This window comes from Ictidomys tridecemlineatus, chromosome 7, assembly GCF_052094955.1.
Source record: "Ictidomys tridecemlineatus isolate mIctTri1 chromosome 7, mIctTri1.hap1, whole genome shotgun sequence".
NCBI classification, from domain to species: domain Eukaryota; kingdom Metazoa; phylum Chordata; class Mammalia; order Rodentia; family Sciuridae; genus Ictidomys; species Ictidomys tridecemlineatus.
This window is the reverse complement of record NC_135483.1, coordinates 185776266-185791454: the sequence shown is the minus strand read 5'-3', so window position 1 is coordinate 185791454 and position 15189 is coordinate 185776266. Positions and strand designations below refer to the sequence as shown.

Sequence of the window (15189 nt, the reverse complement as noted above, 5' to 3'; positions counted from 1 at the left end):
AACTTTCCTCTCACCTCTCCCTGAATCTATACCCAGCCGCTTCAGGGTTAGCGGCTCTCATCCTTGTGCGGTTTAGGGCAAGATTTTAAACCACTGTGGGAATCAGAGTCTTCCTCTAAAAGGAAAGCAGGCGTTGATCTGCAGCCCCCTCCCAGCGCTATCTAGATCTATTCTGTCTTTCATTTATTCAGCTGACACTTAATGAGTTCCTGCTAGGTGTTGGGCTCTGTTTCCTGGCAATTAGGATACACAGAATATTGCCCTAAAGATGCTCACAGTCAGGTAGGAGAAAGAACCAAGTAAAGCAAGAATTTCAGGTCAACACCACATGAAATAGAGATGGAAGAGCTAAGAGGAGCTCCTGAAGGCAACTGAGAGGGAAGGTGAGCAAAGGCAGTTTGAAGGGAGATCTCCCAGCCACCTTGGCGGACTCGTGGTCCTGGACTGTACAGTAGACAGGTTACTAGCACCAGTGTCCAAACTACAAGATGCATTCACTTTTAGGAAACTTGTCCAGGGATTTTGTAATTTAAAAAAATAATAATAATAACTAGAACTCTATATACTCTGCAGTATTAATTTGAACTTTCTTTATTGTGGGCTAGTGTAGATCTTCTTTGAAGTTGCATTGAAAGCCATAATCTTTTTAGTGTTTAACTATGCTGAAGATCTTACCCATCCCTAAGATTGCATTCACGTTAATTGGTGAGGAGAGAAGACCATGCCTGGTGGGGCGGCTGGGACAAAAGGTAAGAGGTATGAGAGATGCTGGCATCTAGAAGAAAAACAGACACACGCAGAAACAAACAGATGGAATGTGCTGTGAAATAACACAAGATCTTCTAAACCCCCTGGGGAATCCTGGTCTTCCCACTAACCCTTAAATCCCTCTGTGTGGTTTTTGTGCAGCGAGTCATTTGTTCCCCTATGTGAAGAAGAGGATCCAGGTCGTCAGCCAGTCGAGCACAGAACTGAATCCTATTGAAGTAGCGATTGATGAGATGTCCAGGAAGGTCTCTGAGCTTAATCAGCTTTGCACGATGGATGAGGTGGACATGATCAGACTACAGCTCAAACTGCAAGGAAGTGTCAGTGTGAAGGTTAGTAAGCATTGCCCAGAGCTGAGATGCACACAGCCAGTGAAACTTGGTATAAAACACCTGAAATTTGTTTTTACAAAGGATATAAGAAATATTTTTGCTATTTGTGATACAACTCAATATTTTCATCTGAGTCTTTAGAATGATGTCTAGCTGTAAATGCACATCGATGGTGCCAAACACCTGTAGTTACACTTTTAAGCTGAACTGAAATAACATTTCTCTTTCAAACCTCCCATCCCATCTTCTCTCGATAAACTTTGTTCTGTATCTGCATTCTAATGAATGAATCAACTAATGAATAAGCACGGCACTCTTCTACATATCTGTTATTAAGAGCCTTATAAAATTGTTCCAAAACAAATCCAGAAATAGAATGCTTACTAGTTCATAAAATGTGCGGCAGTGTTTATGTGACTGTCAGGGTTGTGACAGGAAGCAGATGGAAAGCTCACAGTGGTTGATTAAGGGAAAAAGAATAAACAAACTATTTGCAAAAGCAAGCGTGAGCAGCATTGAAGAAACCAGCAAGGGCTGGTGCATGGTCTAGGAATACTCGGAGTGTTACCACCCCAAACCCAGAGAAACAGGGGGAAACAGGGAGCCCCTGATGACAGACAGGTGTGGCTCTGCTAGAGGACTGCGAAAAAGCCAATGCTCGATCCCAACTGGGCTTCTACTAGGGTGAGGAGAGTGAAGCACAAAATGTAATCAGTAATCAAGATCTTAATACAGTGTTTTTTAAAAATCAAAATGCTAAAATCCATAACAAATAAAATATTGATTTTTCAAATAAAGGTCGGCAGGTACCCGTGCCCTGCTGAGCTGTACTGGAGCCTGAAGCAAAGGAAAAAAATGTGTGATGCTGCTGATTCTCACACTGAGTGCACTGTCCTTGCTCTGCCCCACTTGTCTGGTCCCCCACTGGCTAGCTCAGAAAGAAAGGCAGCCAGAAGGCAAGGGATCCACTGTCCTACTGCAGAGGAGATGGCTTCCCTAGGCTCCTGGCTGAGTAGAGGAAGAGAGGATGGACCTGGAGAAGAACAAAAAACATATGGTGCTGACTTCTACTAATGGCCAATGCCCAGTGGTCACAGCATCTGAAGTCTGCTCAGTAGTCGTGTCCTTGATGTACCTGGATCCTTTCGAAGCCCCATTAACAGATAGTATGCCCTGAGGAAAATGAAGCCCTCCACTAGTGTGGACTTGCTACCCTGTGTCAGCGCTGATAGAATGGTGAACACACTGGCCCTGTGTATTCATCCAGCAGCTCGAACAGATGCCTCCTTGGACCATGATCTAAGATACTGTCAAGTGGAACACAGGGAAAGAGGGGTTTTCAGAACAGCGCACCCACCACAATCACTGTGGAATGGCTTTTCATACTAGCTGGGTGCTTAATAGAAAAAAAAATTAGCTCATCGAACATTTGTTATTAAAAATATCAAATTTAAGTATAGTGAATGTATTTAAGTTAATAGAAGTAATTGGTTTTCAAAGCTATTAGGAAAAGCAGATCAGACATTGAAGACAGGGCAAAATGTGAAAGAGCTGGCAAGTAATGGAGTCTGAGAAAAGTGGTGGGAAAGGACAAAACTCTGACACACTCATTAGTGGCTTCGTGAGTGGTTAGATATAACAGGAATACAAATTAGTGTGTCACAAGGCAGGAAGAGAGAATCAGGGTGCCACGTGAGTGGCACACACAGTTGCCGTTCCTTCCATGTGTGGAGAAGGTTCCATGGAGGAGGTGGGGTCAACCTCAGCCAATTCTCTTTTCCTAGGTCAATGCTGGGCCAATGGCCTATGCACGAGCTTTTCTTGAAGAAACTAACGCAAAGAAATACCCTGACAACCAAGTAAAACTTTTGAAGGAAATATTCAGGTAAGATTCTCCTTATTGGAACACTCTTCCTTGAACTCCTTCCCACAAGAGGCATGAATTCGCCCGACCATCCCTGTTCAAGGTGGCAGAGTCCACCAGCATCCCAACTCTGAACCCAAAGTTATTGAACTCAAGTTATTGAACTATCCTATGGATAGTTTTTAATCTGCTTCATGCTCTTGCTAAAGACAATTTGCAGATGCGTGTGGGCAGGCCCTTGATGTGAATGAGCGTCTCATCAAGGAGGACCAGCTGGAGTACCAAGAAGAACTGCGGTCCCATTATAAGGACATGTTAAGCGAACTCTCCGCAATCATGAATGAGCAGGTGAGTGTTCCCTGTTGAATGGCCACTGTGAGCAGATAGAAAGTTGTACCCATTGCCAGGGCTGGAGAGATTCTCTTTTCTTTTTCTGAAGTCACTGTACTTTCCATCACCATCATGCTCTCTTCACCATGCACAGTAGCATTTGGCTTAAAGCAGAGATTAGATTAGAGAAAAATCTGTAGGAAAAGTATGTGAGAACCCAGATGCTTTCCAGTTTTTAAAGATGATTATCCAATCCACATGAACTGTTAGTTTTCTATAATAAGTGGGTCTGATGCGACATTGAGGACCATTGTGGTCAATTCCCATTAGAACTTGATGCCACTCTCTCCCACCCCTGGTTGGGGACCTCACAAGAGCCAGAATGTGGTCTGGAGTTCCACACTTCACCACTAGAGGTCTCTGCACCATGTCCCAAAAGAACCTCAGGACTAGCCATGGGCTTTTACTTCCAAGACTTCCTGCAGAGACTGGGTCTCGGGCACATGTGCACAATTGGATAAAACTCAGCCCTCACCCCACAAGTAAGTTGTCCATGATTTCACACAAGTATGCAGCATGTTCTGTAAGAACGCACAAAGTGTGGCTATTCGATAATGTGGAGTGCAAAAAATCAAGTCCTTCAAAACCAAGCGCTGCTTCATTAGCTGGCTTCCAGTATCCAGCAGCCCTCACACTCTACCTGTATATTGTATTTTCTGTGCTCTTTGTAGAATACATGCAGGACAGAACTTGACTAGTCTCATGATGGTGATACCTCACACATAATAGTCACTCAGTTAATATTAGTGATCCTTCTTTTCCGTATGACCTAACATTATCAACACTACTTGCAAAAAATGAAAAGTATTCCATCTTTCATTCTAATTGCAATTACCTTATGTATTAGTTTTTCCTTTTTTTCTATCTTCTCATACCCACATCTTTAACTCTGTATATTAGCTGAAGAAAGAAATGTTTGATTGACTTAGGTAAAGAAGAATGAACTCTCTGGACAGGATTCCTAATGGAAGTAGAACTGGCATGGGCTTGGTGAGAGGTGATGGGAATTAAATTCTTGGCAGATGCCTTGAAAGCATGGGAGAAATTATAAATCTGGGAGAGAAACAAAAAGAACAAACAATGGCCGTAAAAGCTGGGAAAGATGAAGGAATGCTTGTCTCCATCTCTTGGTCTGGCTTTCAAACGGGCACAAACGCTCTTCTCTTTTCTCCTGGCAGCTCTGCCGAGGTCCGTGTTTATACAGCTTCTGTTCCTCTGTGTCTAGTGTTTCCCTCAGTACTGTGGGCAAAATTGGTATGTTTTTCTTTCCTTATGTCTCCTTCGTCCTTTGTGGCCTCTCCTATCACCTATCCTAGCCATGCATTTTCCCCAGTCAGCTTCAAAGTGGCTAGTGTTCTCTAAGGTTTTTATTTAATTAAAACAACTTCATTTCCATTTCAAGATAGGTCAGTGGGGGTGGGGGGACGGATCCTGGTGATTTAAAACTAAGGTTTTAAAAACCTTAGTTTTTAAACAGAAAATTCATACTCCATCAGCTTCTAGAATGTATTTCCGCCCACCTGTCTCCAAAACAAAGATGCACTGCACCCTAAATGCCAAAGCAAAAATCAAAGATCAGGTGGCCAGGGGAGAGAAAAATAACTTCTTTTATAGGAACCTTTGCTAAAAGAAGGAAAAGTTGCCTCTAGGCTTCCTAGAAACTGACACAAAGAACCTTATGGATTGCACAGGTCTTGCTGTTCAGTAAAAGAAATAGATCTGTCAGCAGGAAAGATAAACTTTCTCCTGGTCCTGTGCTTTGATGAGGCATTTAATAGGTGGTTATATATGGGAATGCCTGCATAGGCCTCTATGCTTGGGCACATATTCTGGAAACAGGTGTGTGTGTGTGTGTGTGTGTGTGTGTGTGTGTGTGTGTGTGTGTGTGTGTGTGTTTACAATGGAGAGAAAAATTCTACCATTTAAGTTTGAAAATTAGAAACAAATAGAATCAAGACATAGAAATACAGAAATGGAAATAGAAAAAAAATAGAATAAGTTATGTAGTTCACTCCAAGAGTCTCCAGAAAAGCCTTGGCTAGAAGAATCTTCTGAAATCATCTAGTTAATTAAAGAACCTTCCATACAGGGAAAGAGATGGAGCAGAATAAAGAGGATGCTGGTGTGTAAAATGGAGAAGCTGAAATGGAGTCATTTGAATTGGTAGTGACAGGCAATAATTGCTTTTATAGGCAGCCAGAATTTCACAGTGTTTTATAAACAGCCAAAAATAATAATAATAATTCTTTTGGCTGAGACCAAAGTAATGCATATAAGTAGGCAGATGAAATATAAATATAAGATGCTCATTTGGAGTGTGTTTCAACATTCAGTGAGAACGACAGCAGAGTAAAGTCAACTGCAGTAATGAGTATCAAATATAAAAAACAGAGAAAGACACAGACCTGTTCTGTTCCAGGGCCACGCATGCAGGAGATGAAAGCAGATTGCTGCGAGGGCCCTGGGTGCTCTTTGAACACATTATCAACCAAATTATGCATGCAGAGCTTGGTGGCACTGATCATGAGTAGAATTCATTGGTAGTGTGGGAAACTCAGATGCCAAGTGCTCTTTAGGGGACAGAAGCAGCAATTCTCTCCTGGAAGAGGGAGAAGCCGCAGGTCACGGCACAGGGTGGTAAGGTGGTAATGGGAAAATCATCATACCTGGAAATTCAAAAGATTCCTTAAGTCTGTTCTGTTCAAAGATACATTTTTCAGATGCCTGGGGTTTCTGTGGCTGCTGTTATTATTGTGTTTACATCTCATTATTTGAATAGGTCAGAGTCTAAGAAAGTATCATTGAGACCTATTAACATGATTTTCAAGTAAAATCAGGTCAAGGTTAATTTTTTTCTTATATTTCCATTAATGCAAATATTTAAACGCGGTTTCCAATCTCCTCCCCACCTTTTTGGTAGATTTTGAAAAAGGAAAAAAAAAAAAAAAAAGCTCTTAGATTAGAATAAAATTCTGAAATTACTCAGATGCATTGGTGTCATTCAGACATTTATTAATTTATATCTGAGAATCAGCGTGTTGTGAATCTACTTTAAATATCAACATACTATCTCGGAGGGGAAAAAATCCTTCATAGCTCCTTTGATAATTCTTTTTTGGTTAATAAAAATCACTGTTCTGATTTTTAATTTTGTATCTCGGGACACCAATGCTGACCTCTCTATTATGGCTGTCTCGTGTTGCGTTGCTCCCGTCTGAAGATTACGGGCAGGGACGACCCGGCAAAGCGCGGAGTGGAGCGAACCTACACGCGTGTCATTAGCAAGGCCCCTCCGGCGCCACCCCAGGTCTTCATCTCGCAGGGTGCTGAAGCGTAAGGAGCCCCGACACGCCTCTCGCCTCTCGGAGGACTTTCAGAATCTGCAGCTCATCTCGGGGAAGAGAACAATAGATTTTAATTTATTTGAAGATTTTACGGTGTGAATATTTTTGTTTACCTCGCTAGCTTGAGAATTTTGCCAGCCTCTGAATTTGCACATTTCCTATAATTTGTTTTTTTTTTCACTGAGTGGTGTCGATCAAGCCAAGCTGAATATTTGCCATAAAATTCCAATGAATGTGTAGCTCAAAAGCAGACTCTTGAGTTTGCTGTCAGTTACGTGTTCAATGCGTGGTCCTAGTACACATATTTTAAAGGTCAAAGTGAATGTTTTTGTAACATTGAAGCATATTTCAGGTGTAAATAGAAGATTGTAAAATATATGGTTTTTACCAAATTTAAAAGAACATTTTTAGTTATTACTTATGACAGTACTAAAATTATATGAATACCATTTCAGATACCATTATATTAAACTATTTGTGTATGTGTAAAAAAGTGTTGATAAATACTAATCTTTAAAGTTTGTGGAGTTCCTTTATTTGTAATATATGTGCTCTTAAAAGCAGTGGGATATGAAATTATAGAAGTATTTTGTTGTTGTTAATAGAAATAAAAAAAATGTTACTTTGCATTCGGTTTCCTCTTGATGGGCTGGTGAGTCACTGCTAAAGGCGTTAATAGATGTCTGTTGAATGGAATCCCATACACAGTATTTATGATATCTTGCCAGAAGTCAGAAAAGGACCTAAACCCAAGGAGACTTCCTCCAGAGATGTACTAAGTAAGTCAAAAGCTTCCAAACCTAGGAAAGTACTAGAATTATTTGAAGAAAACATAATGAATCAGAATCCTTAGGTAGCTGGGAGGTTGTGGTAGCTATTGGGATGATTCACGAATATTCCTTTTATACATCCTACGAATTTGCCATAGGACAGCACTTTGCTCCCTCTTTTGAAGTCAGTATGAGCATGGAACTTGCTTTAGCCAGTGAAATGTGAACCCTGTACCCTGTACCACTCTCAGGAGGAAGATTTGCAATCCACTAAGTGGAACTGCCTGATCCCTCGCTTGATGAAGTTATCTTTGCCCCACGCTCTAATCAACCTATACCCCATAGGCCATCCTTACACTTCTGCTGGGGGTCTGGGTGGACCCCAGGTCAGACAACAATTCATGTTAAGCTGAGTATAAACAGCAGACCACCTGCTGCAGAATCAGGCAGGACATGTGTAGCCTATTTCCATCAAACCTTCTGAAATGGAAACCCCAGGAGTAGAGTCCAGCATCCAGGCCCACAGGATTCTCAGACATACTCAGGTATAAAAATGCCACTGAGTCCTCTGTTAATTATTGACTCCAAAACATTTCTTTGCAGAAGATGATGTTTTCTAAGACAGTGACCTGATTTTGAATTACCAAGACATTGAATCCTCATTTTATATTCTTTTTCATCTTTACACAAATTTTCTTAAATTAATGCTCTTTAAAATAAGCTCATTTAAAAAAAATGGTGATAAATCTCCAGGTTCTACAGATGGAAAGACTGAAAATAAGACACAGGTATCAAAAACAGAATAAGTGAATCTAATGCAGGGATGTCAGGTGTGCCTCTGGGCCCTCATCCATTCAGAATCCCACTCAGCACACCTACCTGTCCATTCTCAGATTAAAGAACAGAATGCCCAGCCTGCAAAGAAATTAACATGCCCCTTCGTTTTCATTAGCTTTTATTTTAGGCTCATTATCCATACCTCTGTGCATCCCTATTCTGTGTCTGCACTCATTTAGAAGCCAAATACCAGTAAGCCAATCAGCACATTTCCTCCATAATGAAGTACAGTTCTCTGAGGGATGCTGTCATGACAGACAGAGCGTTTTACTGGAAAGTCGGCTTTCAGACCTCTGAATGTCGCTCAGTAAAGGATTTCACCATAGTTTCAGGCTGATGATTTACCACCTTAATAATCAAATTCCAGAAAGCTAAAAATATATACATTTTATAAAATTCCAGTACTCCTATGAGTACCAGAAAATGAAACGCATTCGAAAGCAAACATAGCAAAATGATCCTAAAGCAATTAGTAGTCTCTCAGATTACAAGCAGCCCCTACAGCACCACCCTTGCATCAGTAAGTAAAGAATGATATATAGGGCTGGGGTCATGGCTCCGTGGTAGAGCGCTCTCATAGCACATGCGAGGACCTGGGTTCAATCCTCAGCACCACATAAAAATAAGTAAATAAAAGAAAGATATTATGTCCAACTACAACTAAAAAAATGTTTTTTAAAAAAGAATGATATATAACATCTGATATATATGTATATGCACATATAGCATGCTGACAATATGTTTTGTCTAGAAAACGATGAAGTACAGGCAAAATGAGCATTGCAACTCTGCAGGAAGCCCCATCCCTTTCTTTTAACTTCCTTCCACTCTACTTGCCTACATGTACCCTCCACTACAGCCACAGCATTCTGTTAAAATACCCATCTTGCTCCTTCTTCCAACAGGAAGCTCCCTTTCCCTTTCCTCCAGCCACATAAATGGATCCCATTCATAATAGGACCCAGCTTAATACCACACCTAGAACCACCCAATGGGACTGGGGCTCCTGTTGCTTCAGCTGTAGAGCTTCTAGCAGATGAAGGCTAGTGACTGAATCCTTCTTAGCCAAGGCTAGTTTTTGGAAAAAGAGAGGCATATGTGAGTTCCTTGCAGAGTGGTGTGTGGGTATGTCATATTTTGGTCACAGATTACAAAGTTCCCAACAGCAATCCCAGCAACTCTTTTTTTTTTTTTTTTGACACTATTCCAAAGGCTATGGGCAAAGATGCAAACTGATTCCCCAACAGTTTTCAAAGTCTGAGGACTACTAGGAGAGCTGCATGTGAAAAATGCCGATGAAGGAAGTTTAAAAACATTAAACAGTCTATGTAGGAATCCTGAATTTTTCAAAAGAGTGAGGAGTAGCTTGAGGAATACCAAAACTGTCATCTGAGAGCCAATCTCTGCACCTCCAGCCCAAGGGTGACCATAACTAGAAGACCCTTGATCTTCTTTATAAAAGAGTCCCCTCCTCGCCATGAGTTCATTTGCCTGAGATGAAGTTTGATAAGGTTTGATAAGGTTTGATGAACCAGTGGGCACACAAGAGGAGCTGTGTTTACTTGAGGGCAGGTAAGCATGTTTGAATTCAGAACATGGTGACTGAAGGGTTCCAGATGAATTATGGAGATGTCAGCAAAAAAAAATCCCATGAAATCTCTTAACCTCCTTTGACTTCTCATTACCCCTAGATATTCCTGTAATAGAACACATGTCAGATGTTCTGGGGGTTCAGAGAAGAATAGCTTGGTGGAGAGATCATTAGTCACAAGACCCAAGAGACACTACAGCAAATATGCTGGGTTGGTCTTAGTGTGATAAAAAGTGAGAGAGATCAAAATATTACCATATGAAAATCATTTGGAGATGATAATGGTGATTGAGCCTGAATGATTGAGCAAAGATTACAGAAAACAACTTCTATCACTTGTGTAGAGGATTCCCCAGGGAATCTGCTTGTGATTTTCTTGCATCACTTGACATTAATGCCCTAGCTACAACATCATTGTTTCTTGGACATATTCCTAATATATAAAGGATATTTACTTCTGAAGCAGATGACATTCCTTATTTTTCATCAAAAGTCATACAAGAATAACTTCTACCTGTATGGGTGGGATTTTTGTTTTGTATTGTTTATCTGTTGTGAATCAGACAGTGGTGTTTGTAGGATGTTTTGAAAGACAGTGGCTTATGAACTGAGAACGTTTGTTTCATAAGACTTGAAGGTTAATGATCCAAAGGACCAATCTTCTGCCTTGTGAGTTTTCCTTTTAGATGAGCAAATTTTTAAAGAAATGAGGAATTGTAGGAAAGTTCTAGAAATCAATTGAAATCCTAAGAACAAAAATTAAGAATTTTCATTTTTTTAACAAAAGTAAAAAAATAAAAATAAACCTATAAATCTAGCCTAAAAGAGTGGATCATTCAATGAAAACATTTCCAAGAAACAATCCAAGCCCATCGGGGAGGACTTTTAGTGTCTCAATTCAAAACCATTCTTTCAGACGCTTCAAGTCAAAGTAAGCCCATCTTTACAAAGATTCAAATCTATAGCACCCCACCCCCACACACTTCTTCAGAGCAAAAAGACTTTGACTTCCCAGGGTACCTTGAACTGACTGAAGAATTTGGGAAATGTGGCCCCTTACTTTCCCTTTAACATTTAGAAGAGCTGAAAATATAAGTCTTTCCAAAAATAAACTATTTCCATTGGGATTGTAAGCCCAAATGTTGCAGATGATTATGGAAAACCATCTTTATCCTTCCCTCCAAGGACCCAGGCTCAAATATTATGCCTGTGACAAGTGTGACTGTGAATAATGGAGCATGAACTATTTCTAAACCATATTCAATGCCTTCTGTGGAATAACTTGGACACATAGCTGAGTAACAGACTCTCTGCTCCTTTCCCCGATTTCCCTTCTCTATTTTACTACTGCTCCTGCTTGGAATGAGTCAGAATCTCAAGAGGGATAGGTACCACACCCCAGAAATGGGGATTTCCTAACATCATACATTTGGCACGAATGAAACAAGATGTTCCAAAAATGCACGAAACACAAATGAATCTAGCCCAACAAAGCAAGTCAACACTTTCCTGACTCCAGGGCAGATCACAGGCCCTGGGGACCCCAAGGTTTTCCATCTGCAAAAGCTCTCACACAAAGAGGCATTCTGTTTGTTTCTGAGAGATGTCATGGTGACGTTATCTTACACCTCTCCTAATAGTCTTCATTTGGCCTTACTCATACATATATCATTAAAAGTTGGGCTTCAAATCAAGTTTTCCGTCAGATTATAGGATTCCTTAAATCTGAGTAATGGGTTTCAACATTGCTTTTAGTTATTACCCTTTTTTTCCTCTCTCACTGGATGTGTAGGTGTTTTTGTTTTGTTTTATTTTGTTTTCCTTTCAACAAAAACTGAATAAGAGAAACTTTGGCCAGTTTCTAGAGAACTGGAGCTGCAATTTAGCTCTTTCTTTGAGACCCCACAGAAATAGCTTCTGGCTGGAATTATGGATGATTGCTCCATGCTTTCCCCTCAGTGCTCATCTCCAGTGAAAACCACTCCTGACCTTGGATCAATCATCTCTTTAATGGAATGAGCAGCTTCTTGGGTTTCCTGTGCATCATATCAGATGGTATTTACCCTCAGAATTATAAACACTAGCATATCTTCTCTTTGACAAATTAGTAAGGAACATTTTTCATGGCAGAATAACCCCCCTTATATTTTCTGAAACGTAGTATCTTGACATTAGAATGGACATTTGATATCTGATCTGAGAGACTCCTGTTGCCAAGAGTGGACAACAGACACCTTCCCTGATCTCACACAGCAATGATGGTCCCTGACAGAGAAATGAAAGAGAAATACATGGAGGAAGACCGAAAAATGAATGCTTGAATCCAAGCATGTAACTCCTTGCAGCTAAAGATTACATTTTGGTTGCCTTTATTTCCTGGAGGCCTGCTAGAGTGTCGGCCTGTCAATGGTTGCTGAGGACATGGGTGATAGATGAATAAATGAATCAAAAAGAAAGGAAATCAGACTTCCTCAAGTAATTGCCCACTTCCAATGACTCTCTGGGGTTTCCCTACTCAAGTGGAAGTATGACATTACAATGCATGGTAGCATGGGACATCACTCTGATTCTGGAGCAAGTGTGCCCAGATACAAAACGCCAGGTCCACTGCCAATTTGTCTAGGTGACCTCAAGTGAGTTTCCTCACTGAGCCTCGGCCTCAACATCTGTAAAATGGTAATAATAAGTATATAGATTTTACCACAATTAGAGGAGTAAGTGAAATAAAGAACATAAAACCCTCAGCACAAGATCTGGCAACAATAAACATCCAATGCCTGTCAGCTATGATTACAAAGATGGTACCAAACAGAATCCAGGTGATAAGTTGGGATCACAACTTTGTTAATCTAAAATTTATTAAGATAATGATGAGATAAACGAATAGTTAGTGCATATGTAAGTTTAGGGAAAAGGTGATTCTTGTTCTTTTCTTACATAGTCACTGATGAACACCTAGGGCCAATTGGGAGTCCAGGTGTGAGAGCTCCTGAGACTGCAGGCATAACAAATGCCACTGACATTTTCAGTGGACATTCTGAAAATGTCTTTACAAGTGCACAAATACTACTTATTATCTGCATGTATCCCTAAGAAATGATGATACCTGTTGGCTCAGTGTTATAGTTTGGTTTTGGAAAGTCCCCAGAGGTTCTTGTGTTGAAGGCTTTCTCCCCAGTGTAGCAATATCCAGAAGTGGGGCTTTTGGGAAGTGATGAGATCATGTGGGTTCTGACCTTCTCAGTAGATTAATCCATTAACAGATTTCCAACTTGATTGCATTATTGGGAGGTAGCAGAAACTTTAAGGAGTAGGGCCTACTGTAGGAAAAATGTCTTTGGGGGCATGTCCTTGAAAGATATATCATGTCCCCTACCATTTTCACATCCTCATCCCCCACCCCCTTCTCTCTCTCCTTCCTGACCTCCATGAGGTGAGTAGCTTTGTTCCAATGAATCTGCCATGATGTTCTGCCTCACCACAGTGATGAGGAGAAGTGACCATGCACCTCTGAGACTAAGGGCCAGAATAAATCTTTCCTCCTCTCAGTTAATTTCCTCCAGTATCCGTGATGGAAAGCTAAATCACACACTTGGCTTTGAATAAAGGTTCTGAAATTCCCCATAAAAGATGAAAGTGAAATTAGAATAATCGTTGACAAAGAAAATGAATACAGAAAATGCACACTTTCTAAGATCCAGCTGGATCCAGCAGTTAATTTGTGTAAAGATGTTTCTTATTTTTAGCCAATAATGTCAAAAATAATTTGGCACAGGATTTGCCTTCTATCTTAGGAAGTCAACTTGATCTTCTTTAGTGACAAAAATAAATTAGAACTATATAAGATTTGATGGCATTAAAAAGTGCCTGGAAGCTGTGTAAAAAACAAAAAGATTGATGTATTACCATGACCTGCAGCATGTTTCGGAAGTTGAGATTGGAGACCTATTAAATTGATTGATGCCTTCAGCAATCATTTACTATCCTTACCCCAAAAATGGCTCAAATGTAGAATTCATAGCTTTCAGAGCAATGCTATGAAATAACTAAATAGAGATGTACATATACATATAACTGTGAAAGAAATGTGGAGCAATAGTCAAATGGAGAAGGTAAGGACATAAGGAAGTATAGAAGAAATCTAAAATAAATATATCATTAATAATTTATTCCAAATACTAAAATAGGTACACACACACACAAACACACACACACACACACATACACACACACAAATAGGATAATTCTGACAAAAGAGCAAAACTTCACATTCATCACAGTAAATGGAAAACAGAAGAAGGAAATTAACGGGAAAAAATGACAAACTGCTCAAACCTAGTCGCGTTGCACACTTTGGATTTTAGAGTAAAGAAATTGGAGTACATAAATCGACACCGTGTAGTTCTGCATATACCCAATCTATTCAGCACAATGGCAGAACTTCCAGCCAGGAAGCTGTTTACCGGATTCCTGCAGAACTCAGGATCCACCTCTAAGGACTCTGAGCTGCAGGGACCCTACTTGAACACAAGTCTGATATCTAGGTGGTGCCCTCTTGTGGTGTTTGAAGATTTCGATGTATTTGGAGAAACCCCAACTGAAAGGAAAAGAAAAAGAAAAAAAGAGAGAAGAGGAAAGCAGAAGATGGAGGAGGAGTGAATCAGGTGAGCGTCCAGTATTTGCCCTGTGCTAAATAGTTTTACATACAGGATGTTTTTATCCTCTCAGCACCACTATGAATATTTGTCCTTCTCTTCATTTCATGGATAAGGAAATGGGGGTCCAGAGACATGAAGGAACTGTCCAACATCACAGTATAGTTAGTGGCAGGACTGGGTGGTTCTCAGATCGGGCTACCTGCCTGCTGTTCTTCTGCCACTTACCAGTTTGCTTGAACTTGGTTGAAGCCAAACTATCAGCAGCTGGTCCGACTGACAATATGAGCTGATTTCAAAGAAGCTGACTGTATCAATAACTAAGAAAACGGTGAAGAAACCATATAGCACACCAACATAAGTTTCTAAGGCAGGACGTCTCGGTGACCTCAAGGGTCAACTCCAGCACTAGAAGAAGCAATAGAGCGAGCACATCAGAAAGCTTCTATTTATTGGGGAAAAGACATTTGAGAAAGTCCCACCCAAATAAGGCAAGGGATTGGGTTTTAGAGAGTGGAATCTTGCTTGGGGATATCTTGTGGTCAGCAGATTGACTGACGTCTTGGAAAGCCACACCCATCTCAGGTGCTTTGTGGGATCACAGGCAGAGCGAGAGGAAAGGCACACATATGTCACAC

General features: G+C 40.5%; 1 protein-coding gene across 11 annotated transcripts in view; it reads left to right on the top strand.

Moving 5' to 3' along the window:
• Dock10 (dedicator of cytokinesis 10) overlaps positions 1–7327 on the top strand; it is a 237241-nt gene extending 229914 nt beyond the window's left edge. For 6 of the 11 annotated variants that reach the window (XM_078018100.1, XM_078018103.1, XM_078018097.1 and 3 more), the window contains 5 exons: positions 910–1100; positions 2885–2985; positions 3174–3312; positions 4533–4608; positions 6575–7327. In XM_078018100.1, the coding sequence (XP_077874226.1) occupies positions 910–1100; positions 2885–2985; positions 3174–3312; positions 4533–4608; positions 6575–6636 (569 nt within the window). In that variant the 3' untranslated portion in view covers positions 6637–7327. Of the gene's footprint in view, positions 1–909; positions 1101–2884; positions 2986–3173; positions 3313–4532; positions 4909–6574 lie in introns of those variants that run through there. The other 5 variants (XM_078018102.1, XM_078018098.1, XM_021729999.3 and 2 more) reach the window with 2 other exon arrangements.
• Positions 7328–15189: the final 7862 nt, after the last annotated feature.